This window comes from Serinus canaria, chromosome 5 (assembly GCF_022539315.1).
Source record: "Serinus canaria isolate serCan28SL12 chromosome 5, serCan2020, whole genome shotgun sequence".
NCBI lineage: Eukaryota > Metazoa > Chordata > Aves > Passeriformes > Fringillidae > Serinus > Serinus canaria.
In genome coordinates this window covers 40,631,531-40,644,339 of record NC_066319.1, presented here as the reverse complement: position 1 = coordinate 40,644,339, position 12,809 = coordinate 40,631,531, and the positions used below count along the sequence as shown (strand labels likewise).

At 38.5% G+C, this 12,809-nt stretch overlaps 1 protein-coding gene across 2 annotated transcripts in view; it reads left to right on the top strand.

Annotated features, from left to right (window-relative positions):
- Positions 1-12,809, top strand: part of SPTLC2 (serine palmitoyltransferase long chain base subunit 2) — a 77,980-nt gene that overhangs the window by 26,495 nt on the left and 38,676 nt on the right. For both annotated transcript variants that reach the window (XR_003946205.2, XM_030240222.2), the window contains exons 7-9: positions 1,059-1,164; positions 1,994-2,213; positions 4,096-4,222. Coding sequence is in view for 1 of the 2 variants with exons in the window: in XM_030240222.2 (XP_030096082.2) it covers positions 1,059-1,164; positions 1,994-2,213; positions 4,096-4,222 (453 nt within the window). In the remaining variant the exon portion in view is untranslated. The remainder of the gene's footprint in view (positions 1-1,058; positions 1,165-1,993; positions 2,214-4,095; positions 4,223-12,809) is intronic.

Here is a 12,809-nt window from a genome sequence, read left to right as displayed (position 1 = left end):
AGTTTATTTTCCATTTTCTCTCTAATCACACTAACCTTGTCTTTCCTTCATTGAGAGACCTGTTGGAGACAGGGGCTAGACTGCAGATTTCTTCATCGACTTTCTGAACATTAGCTGTCTTTTAACAGTACATTAACTGACCTACTGTGCTTTTTAGTCTAGATCGAGTTCACAAGCTCCTCTCGCTGCTACAACTGCAGTAGTCTACCAGTTCTCTTTCCATTATAAATCTGTGCTCTTTTTCATGCCCTAGTGTTTATATCTATCTCTTGCTCAGCACTTGGCTTTTATGCTTTGATTAATCCCATCTTCACTTCTTTCCTTGAAGTTTCTTTTCAGGACTGATTCCACGTGTATGTATTTGTTCACATTAGTTAGGTCTCTAAGGATCACATCAAGTGTCTGTAATCAAAGCTTGTAAGATTTCAGGATATGTTTCTACTGACAGTTTCATCTGTCTAGTTTCTGATATGCTGAACATTGTCCTTTTTCCTGCACTGGTGGTTCTCCTTTTTTCCTTTTTTCCTTTGGTTTAGAGGCTTCCTGTTCCCACTTCCAATCCCTTCAATTTTAAACAAAGAAATAAAAAAGTACACTTGCCCTGCTTATTCCCCTGCACTTTGGTCTATCTTCTTCTTATCTTTAATTCATTGTCCTTGAACTTGTTGTGTTCTAGCTCTATTCTGTTGTTCTGTTCTTAATTATTTCTATCCACAAGGACATTCGTACTACTAAATTGCCTTCTCTTTTTGTCAGAATGAGATACCTTCCTTTTTTTTACTTCCCCCCCACACCCCCACTTTCTTTGTTTGTGCCTAATGCTCTAACTCATTCTTTTAGTTTAGAATTATGAAATTCTTACTTGGAGTTCATACCTATTCCCTTCAGTCTCATCCATGGTCCTGTAGGGAGATGAAGCCTGTGCTTATTGACTTGTATGTGGTCTGTCCTCCATGCTGGAGCAATTTGTGCCTTTTTGGAATGTTGCTGTCTTTAGTCATGTCAAAGTTCAAGCTAGTAGCTGTTTTGGTACCATTTAACAGTAATTTCTGGTGCAGATATGCAAAGCCTGGAGAAGCTGCTCAAAGATGCTATTGTGCATGGGCAACCTCGTACACGGAGGCCCTGGAAAAAAATTCTTATCTTGGTGGAAGGAATATACAGGTACAAACTATTCTTTATATTCCTAAGACCCTCCACATGAGATCTAAATGCTTGGTGTTTGGGTTTCTTTGCCAAATCAAACGATGAATATTGTCACTTCATAGTTATTTCATTAGTCTCATCTGTTAATGACATTCCACTGTGTATGTCTCACATCCTGGGCTTTCTGTTGCTAGAACTGTAGCTGCACCTGGTGTTATCACAGTGTTTCCCACATCCTGATTATATTGTAGAAATTGATAAATCAAAACTGGTTACTTATATCAGAGCTGAGGTCTTAAGTTGCTTGTCCATTCCATTCTTTCTGTGCTTACTAGATTATGCTAGTGTGACCAGAATTGCACAAATTTGATGTTTTTGCTCAGAGTGAATAGGAGCAGTAGGCATAGCTGAGTTAAGCACTTAAATCCTAGTGATTTTCAGTACAGTGTGGTGTTTGGGAGTGTTACTAATGAAAGCCTGGTCAGTTCTTAGAAACATCAGGTAAGTAGATGTCAGGTCAGAGTACTGACATTAGAGTGGAAGTAAAACTGAGATAATTTTATAAATGAATTTTCACTGAACACATTCCTGTGCCCTAACTTCCTGTTGCTGCTTCTGTTCAGTTTGTGTGTCAGCATTCCAGAGATGCTGAACAGGTAAAAAGGAGAGATCTGGGCCCTAGGTGCAGGGAGGAGAGGTGCATCTCTGCAGACTGTGATGGGTCTAGCAAATTTTAAATGTTTGTAATTACTGAAAGAGTGAAGAAATGAAAACTTAGTGATTTTAGTCTCTATGAGGGGGTCCCAACAATTAAATCAACTTATACTAAATTTTTATTTCTCAACAGTATGGAGGGATCCATAGTCCGTTTGCCTGAGGTGATTGCCCTTAAGAAGAAGTACAAATCCTATCTGTACCTTGATGAAGCTCATAGTATAGGTGCCCTGGGTCCCAGTGGCCGGGGTGTAGTGGATTATTTTGGACTCAATCCTGAAGATGTGGATGTTATGATGGGAACATTCACGAAAAGCTTTGGAGCTGCAGGAGGATACATTGGGGGCAAGAAGGTAAAAAGCTGGGAATCTCATGGCTGGTGGTAAAGTCCATTTCAGACAGGTGGTGGGAATCTTCATTAAGCATTTCACATTTAATCTATTCCTCAAGTACCCTAATGTCCATTTGTTTCATAATTTTACATGCTGTCTAATACTGTGGAAGTCTACAGTGCAGAAGAGTCTAGACTAGTAAAATACCTCATAATTGTGTAATTCTCACATGGTCAGTGATGATCTGAGTTTGCAGAAAGTACAGTAGTGATGCAATATCTTTCTAGGAAGGGCTAGGAGCCAGGAAGCAGGGATTTCTTTACGTTACTTTTAATGAGACTTGAAGGAAAAATGCAAAAAGCTTAAGTTTTTCAACCTCTTTGGAGGAAAATCCTCTTAGGTTAGTCTGGTAGAATTGATTTCCCCTGGGCACAAACAATTTACTTTCTGAAATGATACTTTTACCCTTTTTCTTTTTTGGCTGGTTGGTTGTTTTGGCTTTTGTTTGTTTGTTTTGGCATTTTATTTGTTTGAGGTTTTGGGGCTTTTTTTTTTTTTTTTTTTTGCTACCGCCTCTTTCTATTGGAAAGTACAGCTAGAAAGTGTTGTACTTGCCAAACCTCTAATTCTCAGAGAGATGGTGTAGACAATTCTCTGTCACCTTTCTCATATCTTAAAATGATTTCACAGATCAGGCTTCTAAGCTTTATTGGAGGGTAAAATTCTACCATTTTCTTACCAGGACAATAATTTTTATGGTATTAATTGTGATAATTACTTCCACCCATAAATGGAGATGAAACTTGGAGATATTCTTTGTAGGGTGTTTATTACAGTTAGATTAAAATTACTTCAACAACTTCCCCAGGAAAAAAAAAAATCATATAAATCTTTTTCCTAAGGTAGTGATCTAGTGGGATTGACTCCATGGCATAAGGTAAAGCAGCTAAGAAGCCTTTGCAACTGTTTTAGCTACTGATTTGAGGGATTGCTTCATAGGTAAGAGGCTTTAAATCTTCTTACCTAGTTTATTTCAAAGTCCCTTTACGACTTCCTTTCCTTCAACTCTGACCCTAGGCAGATGGCAACAGAACGCTTCCGGAGGATTTTTGATACATTTGCAGCTTGGGATAGCTACAGAGCTGTCATTATTCATTTTATGGTAGCAAAAGACAGAATCTCACCTGGCATTCATACTGATGTTTATATTTCAGCCTGGTTTTGTAACAGTTAACAAGCAGCCTAGATGTAAGGCGTGTTGGTCCTTTGTTCCTAAATGAGCTGCTTTTGTCCTCTAAGAGAAATAGGATGTGTTTAAGTGGGAAGTGCAGAAGGATTAGGCTGAGGTTTGTGCATTCTGAAATGACACCTACTGTTTTATTTATATTGTACTGATGAACGAGAGAGATTTTGTGACCTGTTCCCTTGTTTGGTGTTTTTTTGTGGGGAAAAAAGTATATTGAGCATGATCCATAAACTATTGGATCATGCTCAATATACTTTTGAGCATGATCCAATACGCTCAAAAGCTCCCCACTATTTCATTTTCTTTATATTTGCACTGTAATAATAAACACATTTGAAACTCACCCTCGGCACAGCTCAAGTAATGCAAGCATAATGCAAACCTTTGTTGCAATCCACTGTTGTAGGTGTTAGCTAAACAAGTCTGTCATAGACACTTGTCTCTGATCAACACACGTTCTTGCACTGTGACATTATTACGAGTTGTCATGTCCCTGCTGTTTCTTGTACTGGAAAATTAATCCTTGAGATACTTGTTCTCTTATGGGCATTCTGAAAGAGGTTTTTTGTGGTGCCCTGTTTTATTGTGATTGAAGATACAGAAGCATTTCTCTGAGTGCTGGGAAGGCTATGTCTGATGCCTCTTGTGTTTTGCTAGGAACTGATTGATTACCTCAGGACATACTCTCACAGTGCTGCATATGCAACATCAATGTCGCCTCCTGTTGTGGAGCAAATCATCACCTCTGTGAAGTGCATTATGGGTGAAGATGGTACAACTATTGGTAAGTCTTTCTAGCAGTAAGCCTGTAGGAAGGGAAAGCCAAAAAGAGCCTCTATGACTCTGACAGATAGCACATTCAGTAGACACTTTCATAATTACCCATTGGTAATTCTGCAGTTGAAATTTCTGGGTCAATAAACCAGTTTACAATTCTGCTTGACAGATCAGCCTAATAACAGCATAAAGAGTTTTCACTTAGACATAAGTTGTCTTAGTCTTGCCTAAGACACACTGTTTTCTTGTACTGATTTTTGTTTTCTGTCAAGCTATTCTAGCTACCTTTTTTTTCTTTCCATTGTCTGTCCTTAGTTATTTGCCCCAGTTTAAAACATTGCTTTCAGAGTATTTTGCTGTTGTATCTTTTATAGTTGTGTGCTGGTTTATTGCAGGTACAGTGCTTTCAATTTTCATTTCAGTTAAAGTGAATGTGGAAATGTTTCTGAAATCCCTTTTTACTTGGGGAGCTGGAGGCATTTTTCAAAATCAGTGAACTTAATGGACTAGGAGAAAGAATTCAGCATATTTGTCTTTATTGTCTTAGTTTTCCTGTTTCATCATAGAAGTAAAAAGGGGAAAATTTGTACTACTCTCTGGGCATTCAATGTCATAATGACAGATTCTTGTCTCATTTGCCTATGGGTAGCAGCCTCCTTCAGTTCCAGCATGAAGTAAGTAGCCCTTTAAGCTGCCTTGAAACTGAAATGGTACAGTTTGCATGGAGGTTACTTTCCCCTCTTCACAGGTAATTAAAAAGTTGTGAGCAGCTCACACAGGATGCTGATGTCGTTTATTGAGGATATGTTGGTGGCATTGAGTTTGGAGGCTCTTAGAATTCTAACTGCATTATATATTGAATTCTTGGATCTTGAGGCATCTGGCCACGAGGTGGTGGTGGTGGTGTATGCTGAAGAAAAGAATTTGCTTTTGAACATGTGTCATCTGACCAACCAATCTGTTTGATATCTTACGGTGGAAAAGCTCACTGGAGATATGACTTGAGAATTTTCCTGTTATAACAGTTTTCATTTGGTTTGCTTATATTATCTGAGAACAGACTTCAGTGCCAGCAGTTGGTGTAGGTGGTTGCTCAGCAGGGACATCATCAGTGAGGCAAGTACAGCTGAGCAGCAGCCTGTGTCTGTGCTAGCTTTGAGTGCTTCTGAGTGGTCCATAGGAGAGACCTGTACCAAGATACAGGAGTTGACTCCCTGCTGTTGAGTACAGGTATTAAGCAAGCTTCACACTTCACAAAAACTTGTCTTTCTGTAATCTTAAAAGTAATTGTTTGAGTTTTTATAGCTGATGATTTGCCAACAATCTGTGGTCTGCTTAGATGTTGCTTATTTTGGGTTTCTTCCAGTATCTGTTTTGCTTAATGAAGCAGGAAGCAAGGAATGTGTAACTGATTTCTGTTTGCAGTATTTAAACTCAGGCATTTTTGTCTCTTTCTGAGGCTACTGTGTGGTATTTGTTCAAGCCAGGAGAATGGAAGTAACCTCCATTCCACACTGTTCTCCTGCCATTATGCCAGCAAGATCTATCTGAGCTGAAAGGCAAATCAGATTAGGAAGCAATATGGCCAAAAAATAAACTCAAATGATCGTTTCTAGTCTCATGTTGCTTAAAATGCATGTTGAGCTACATCCTTCTAATTTGGTGCCAAGAAGTACCAGAATTCCTAGGCATTCTGACAAGAAAATGAGTGGTTTTGGTGTTTGACACAGGTCTCATTTCCAGCAAGTTTCTGTATGTCCATTTCTATATAAGCTTTAGCACTTTTCATAATTGATAGGTATAGCAGCTGGATAGCCAGAACCCTGTCAGATCTCAAAAGATTTCTCAGCTTAAGGTCTTGTGAAAGTGTTACTGGGTTTTTAAGCATCTAAGTCTACTTTGAGTTAAGATAAGCACCTCACGGGATGATTTCTGCATGAAAGTGCTTTTCTGTTTATTTTCTGCTGTGTGCTGTTTCCCAGTCATGCATTTTTAAAACTGCCTTAAGGCTTTAGAGGTAATATTACTTTGTAGACATTACTTTTCTGTGGATGAAGTAGGCAAATGTTCAGTTGGGTGAACTAAGCAGCTGATTAGTGATAGCATGACAAAATTTTTTCTTTGTTTAAAGGCTTTCGCTGAACAACTTGTGTTTGGATTGTGTGGAATTACAAGTGGGGCTCTGGAGGACCACTGCCTGCAGCTGGTTTGACTATGAATAAATAAGGAATAGATGGGTACTGGTAATAGTTGTTAACTGTGAAAGACAAGTGGAGAAATAGTGTTAAATGGGGTCACTGGCAAGCACCTCTGAATTGGCTGTGTACTACAAAAATTTCATTGCTTTTAAGTTAGTCAAGCTGAATGAATTGGTAAAGGAAGCTGAGATAGGGCAATGGTTTTACAGCAGCGCAGGAGTTGGAGCTGGAATCCGAACAGTAGATGGCTAGCTCCCAACTTTGCTTTGGAGCACAGCTAAATCTTTTAATAGCTTCAAGAGTGCTTTCTTGAAAAGAGCCTTTGTGGCTTCTTTGTCTGCCTGCTTCTGTTTACCACATGCTATTTGTAAAACCTGCTGTCCTCCATGTCATCAAATCTTTGTGGAAATGGTCATGTCAGATTGAGATAGTCTGTAGCTGAGGAATAAGTAATAGGAACCAAGCTGTATTTGAAGATGAAAGGGGTTTTGTAAGTAATTCTGCAAGAATATGTTAATTGTCTAGGTTATTTCTAAATCTAAAGAAGCATCTGAAGACTCCAAACTTAGAATATAAGGTGTTGTAATTACTAAAAAAGTGTATGTCTCCTTTCAGATTTTTCCAGCAAGTTGCCGATGACTAAATAGGATATTGGTAAGAGGCAGCACAGACTAAACACAGATGCTAGGAAAAGCTTCTCTACAGAGAATGTAAGACATGTGCTTATGTGCAGATATGCTGCCTTAGTTGGCACAGTAGTTTACTTGTGTCTTGATTTCTACTCAAATTAATCTGTTAATTCTTTGTAAGTGTATGCACGTGACTAGCAGATTTCAACCACCCCGAAGACAGTTAGAGCAGTATAATTATATATTAATATATTATTTGTTCTCTCATCCAGATTGCAAAAACTATGTTAACAGCTAAAGCAATAAGGTGGCAGAGCCACCTTGTGAGTTCTTCTATGGGTTCTGTACAGTACTGCACCTCCTCTACATTACCAGATCAATACTCTCTCCTATTTTACTTCGCATTACTTGTCTTGTACTGTAATTGGCTAGAACACCATCATGGAGTCTTAAACAAGACATTGAGAATTTCTTCAAAGGAACAGTCATCCTCAAGAGTGTGAGCCCCTTGAGCATATAGACTCTCTTGAGAGAACTCAGGTGAAAACGAACATGAATATCTTATATATCATCACATTTGGCTTTAATATATGTAGTAGAGCAAGGTGAGCAGAAGAGATGGAGATGTCTTCTTTCTACAAAAACAAACTTTTTGAACTGTTTTCCAATTCAGAGTCTCCATGGTTGAAAGCTTTAATGAGAAAGTGTTGCAGATGCTTGTCAGCAGTTTGGTGAATGTTGCTCTTGCTGTGTTCAGCCACAAATGAATGAATGTCAGATAGTTTTATAGATAAAGGAGCTTTTTAAACAATGATAATAAAAAGACACAATAAGTAGGCTTTTCAAGGTCATGGTATACATACACAAAGATGACAGATTGATTCTTGGAATGGAGTTCTGGAAAGCTGTAGCATAGAGCCACTTGATTCTTGCTGTTATTTAAATTGACTGTAGGGAAAATGAGACAGCTTGGTTCTTGTCATGGTAAATGAGACATTGTTATGATTTATGATGTTAAGTCCTTGACCTGTCTTGGTGAATTTTTCAGCATCAATGATTTGGTTTGAGTTGAAAGCTAGATTTTTTGCCACTACAATTTCACTAGGACTAGGAATCCGGCTGGCTTCTTTCTGTTATTTGCATAAGAGCCAGTGATGCATCCTGTACAACTGGAGTTCTGTTAAACTTGTAGCTGTTCAGGACCCAGCCTGTTTGTTGTCCTGATAACATTGCTGGGGGCAAGTGGAAGAAAATCATAAGTAACCCAAGTGAGATACAGGCAAATCAAAACATGCAAAGTGAAACCAGTCTAGGGACTGGTTAACCACCTTCAGAGGTGAAACTTAGTTTGCTCTCCTATGTATTGAAAACTGAAGATGAGCCTTAAATCCAGGTGTGTTTTAAGTTTCAACTAAAGCTGGCAGTACTAATGGCTTGTAAAAGAGATGAGCTATTTCTTTCCACAGAACTTAACTCAGTAATTATAACTCTTGACATTTGTAACAAGTTTGACTGACTTCTCTGTGAATTTTAGGAGGCAAATATCCCACACCTAATCATAGAGCCATACATAGCATATTGTGAATAAGTCATGGATTAACCTTGCCCAAGATGGCTCTTAAATTTGACTGAATATTGTCTTGACCACTGTATAGAAATGAAGGATTAGTGTCCAGCATAGTTCAGTGGAGGTAGCAGTTGCATTGGCCATCCCAGCTGCTAAACTATTGTAATCAAATAACTGCTCTTTGAAGGCTGGTCAGTCAGTTAGCAGCACAAAGTCAGATTGGTATTTGTCTCAGCACCTCAGTTGTGAAGAGCCAGTAATTGATTCCATCTCATCAGTGAAAACATGTTAAAAAAATTTTAGAAAATTTCTACTCTTGCCATTGCTATGTGCAACAATATTGTGTGAGTTAAATCAGAGATAGCAGTTAAACCAATTATAACCAGAATAATAAGAATGTACAGCTGTCTTGGCAGAGAATTGAGCATAACTGAGCTGTTCAGAATTCAGGACCATTGTTATAATGTTAATATGCCCAGGGAGAAGCATGCTGGGAAAAAAAAGAAACCAAACTAAGCTTAGATGGTCTGCTTAAATTCTGGAGGAGAAAAGACTGCAATTAGTATTTTAACTTCCATGTGGTTAATTAGGCCCTCAAGTGAAGATAGGACCTCAGTTCAGTCATCTGCCTAATCAGTAGGTTTCTTGAAGTTGGACATTTTGTAACATTACTTTTTTCTTTCCAAAGACAAACCAGAATTATATGCAAGTACAAACTTAAGCACTAATGAAGGACTAGTCCATGTTTAGCACCTGGTATTGAATTTTAAGTAGCTTATGGTATATTTATAAATAAAGTCAATCCTTTGCCGTTCATCACCAGCAGTCAATCCACAAATGGAAGCAGTGACTGCTGTTGTACTCCAAGGGGGAAATATGCCTTCTGCAGGCTGAGGCTGAAAACATTCAATTATCATTAAAATCTGTTCATTTGAATTTCCTCCAATAATGCACTTGTTAATGAGGTGTTAAATTATCACCTTGGGAACCTGGGTACCAGTCAAAACTAATTTGAGCAAAGTGAAATTTTTTTTTTTTTTTTTTTTTTTTTTTTTTTTTTTTTTTTTTGTTGCTGCCCTTGAGAATCTCAAGCTGAGCTGGGAAACTGTTGGAAAAACAAATACTCTGGGGGTCATAAAGAGAGTTTCCTGCTTCTCTCCAGGGGTCTAACAGTTTTAAACATCATTCTCTGTATTTGTACTTCCAGCTGAGGATCTTTTAAATCCAGCTTGTTGCTGCACCCCTATCTCCCTCCCACAGAGTGTGGCAAGCTTCCAGAAAAACTGCTTTAACCTGGACTGCACAGGAGAAATCTTTCAGCCTTTGATGCTTTGAAGAGTGTTTACAGACATTAGCAGAGTTGTACCCTTTGTGTTGTACCTTGAAATATGAGAATTCTTCAGTGCCTCTTCTTTTGGGCTTTATTCAACATTGTAGTGTTGGTATAGAGCTTATAAACCTTTATAAGTGTACACCTGCTTTGTTCTTGTAACATTCTGGTTCTTTCTGTTATGGTAGGACCTATCATCCTGTGTCTTCAGAGACTAAACACTGTTCTGTCATAGCAGAAATACAACTAGAAATGTTGTTTTGTTGAAGTAATTTAATTTTTCTTAATTTCTATTTTTGATTTTAAATGTGTGTCTCACTTTTTACTCTCAATAGCATATGAGATGTCAGGTTTCTACAGAATGCTGGTGTGCTGCTCATACAGGAAAAGGAGAAAATACTGGTAGCAGGTTACTAGCATATATACTATATATAATATATATTGTTAGTAACAGCACAACTCAAATGCTTCTAAATCAGTAGCATTAAGGTTAAACATTTCAACAGCAGTAGTCACACATGAGTCGATGTGCACTCTTTCTCTGGATAAGTGTGAAATAGAGTTCATGGTTCCTGATGTGGTACATGATTTACTAGAGCAGAGTTTTTAGAAAATACCTGAATGACCCACAGAAGCACTATCTCCTATCATCAGTCCTGGAAGCTTCTCCAATTTTCTACATAGAAAAAAATAATACTAGTACTGCAATAGTGTCTGCAGTACAGAGACTTGTAGGAAGACTATATAGTACAACTGTTTCTATCTTCTTTGGAAACAGGCAGTAGTCAGTAATGAAGCCTTTCTGTGGGCTTTGTTAGGCTATGTGGGACTTGCAGGCCAGCTGGCCTACTGTCCATGCCTACTTTAGTGGGTTCTGATGGAAAATATGTTTGGCACAAGGTCAACTCCTGCTATTTCACATCAATGGAGTTGACCTTCCACAAATTCCCAAACGCAGACAATCTTAACAATCTACAGTGTGTGCTTTTGTCCTGCTAGAGTGCAGATGTTTGTTAATGTTTCAGAATTAATAAACTTTCTTAGATAGTACAGATTTAATTTTTAAAGGAAGAAGCTGTCTGAAGAACCTGCATGACAAATTAATGTGTTATTAAGAGCATATGGCCAGAGGAGAGATTTGAGATTACTTTAAATAAGATTGAGCGGATTCTTGATTTCGATATTGGGGTTTTGTTCAAGACAAATTGACTTGTCAAGGACAGGATAAACCAACCTGTAGGGCTTCTTTCTGTCACAAGAAGCTAAGCTTCTGTTAATGCTCAGGTTATTGCCTAATTGTTGCATAGTGGAAAAGTTGTGGTTACAATACTGCCTACATGGGGGAAAATGTGTTACAGAGTATGCATGCTTCTCAAATTCGTGTTGGCTAGCAGCTCCTAAGATTTCTTAACTGTTTGTCCATGGACATTGGTATTGCAAAAAAAAAAAAGAAGAAAAAAGGCGCCAGTACAATACTTCTGAAGCTTTTTAAGACTTTCATGCATGCCTTCCAGCTGGTCAGCTTAATGTTGTATCATATAAGTGTGTTGGCAAACTCAGGCTCTAAATGGGCGGTGGAGAACTCATTTGTCCTGCAACTAGCATCTCTAGAACTAAGTACTTGGTACAACCAGATGGGTCACTCCTGTAGAATAACTATACAGGGAGCTGGAAGCAAAATGTTCAGTACCTCCAATCTGAAATACAGCTTGTCATTTCTAGGATGATAGCTATATTTCTGACAACTATCTTTTTGTTCAGGACATGGCAGCATAGAGGGTTTTTTAGCAATTTTAGGTTTTATAGGCACAGCTTTGATATTTCCAGGATCCTTGGAAAACAGAGCTGTTCAGGAAAAACAAGTCTGTAAATGTCAAAGGAGAGACAGGGTCCCCAGGGTTTGGGCCTTTTCAGGCACAAAGCCTGCTCCTCCACCTCACTTCAGTTCCAGGTGGCAGGATACCAGAAGCTTCTTGCCAAATACAACTTACTGACATGGGAAAGCTCAATACCCTTGCTCCTGAAATTATTGCAGGGTTTTAGGGTAAATCTGAGCACACTTTAGGACAAGTATGGCTATATAACAGATTTACAGACAGATGTGGGCAACTCTGACTTGGTGTGAAATTTGCAGGCTATAGTTTTTATCATAAGCTGAACTTGGCTGGAAGCATCTTTGATGTCAAAGGAGAAACTTAAAATGTTGTAAAGGACCTCTTATTGAATGGATCAAAGTCTTCACAGAAAGATGTATGAAGATGTGTTCTGTGAAAGATTCGGGTGCTGCCTTCTCAATGATTTCATAAAAAAGCTTCCTTTTGAAAAAAGAAGCAAATAAAACAAACCAACTCATTTAGTGAAAGTTCTCAATTTTAGGACCCATTAGTAAGGAGCACATTCACACTTGCAGCATCCTGTCTCTCCCATTGCTGCCTTGTGTTAGGTGAAATCTGTAGTAATATTATATTGGGAGGTCCTGCTGAAGGACAGAAAGCACTTCAGAACTTAATGTGCTCCATTCCATAAGGTCCCATTTAATACCACTGATGAAAGCAGGTATTGAGGACTATTCGGTTCACTTTCTTTAGCCCTTAAAGGATTCTTCTATGAAAAGACATAGTGGAAGGTAGTCTGTCTGGCAGGCTGCTTTTCTGGATGTTCAGACCAACACAGAGATAGATACTTCTCATAGTACCTTACAGTATCAGTTACTGATCAAAGCATGCTTCTGTGTAGGATCTCGTTATTATCTGGAGCTCGTGGAGCCTGTTTCATTGGCATCATTTCTTTATAGAGCTGGCTTGTGTTAAGTTTTGCCAGAAGATGGTACTTCAGTGTTTATGGCTGCCACCTCCCAAAGGAGTTTGCCA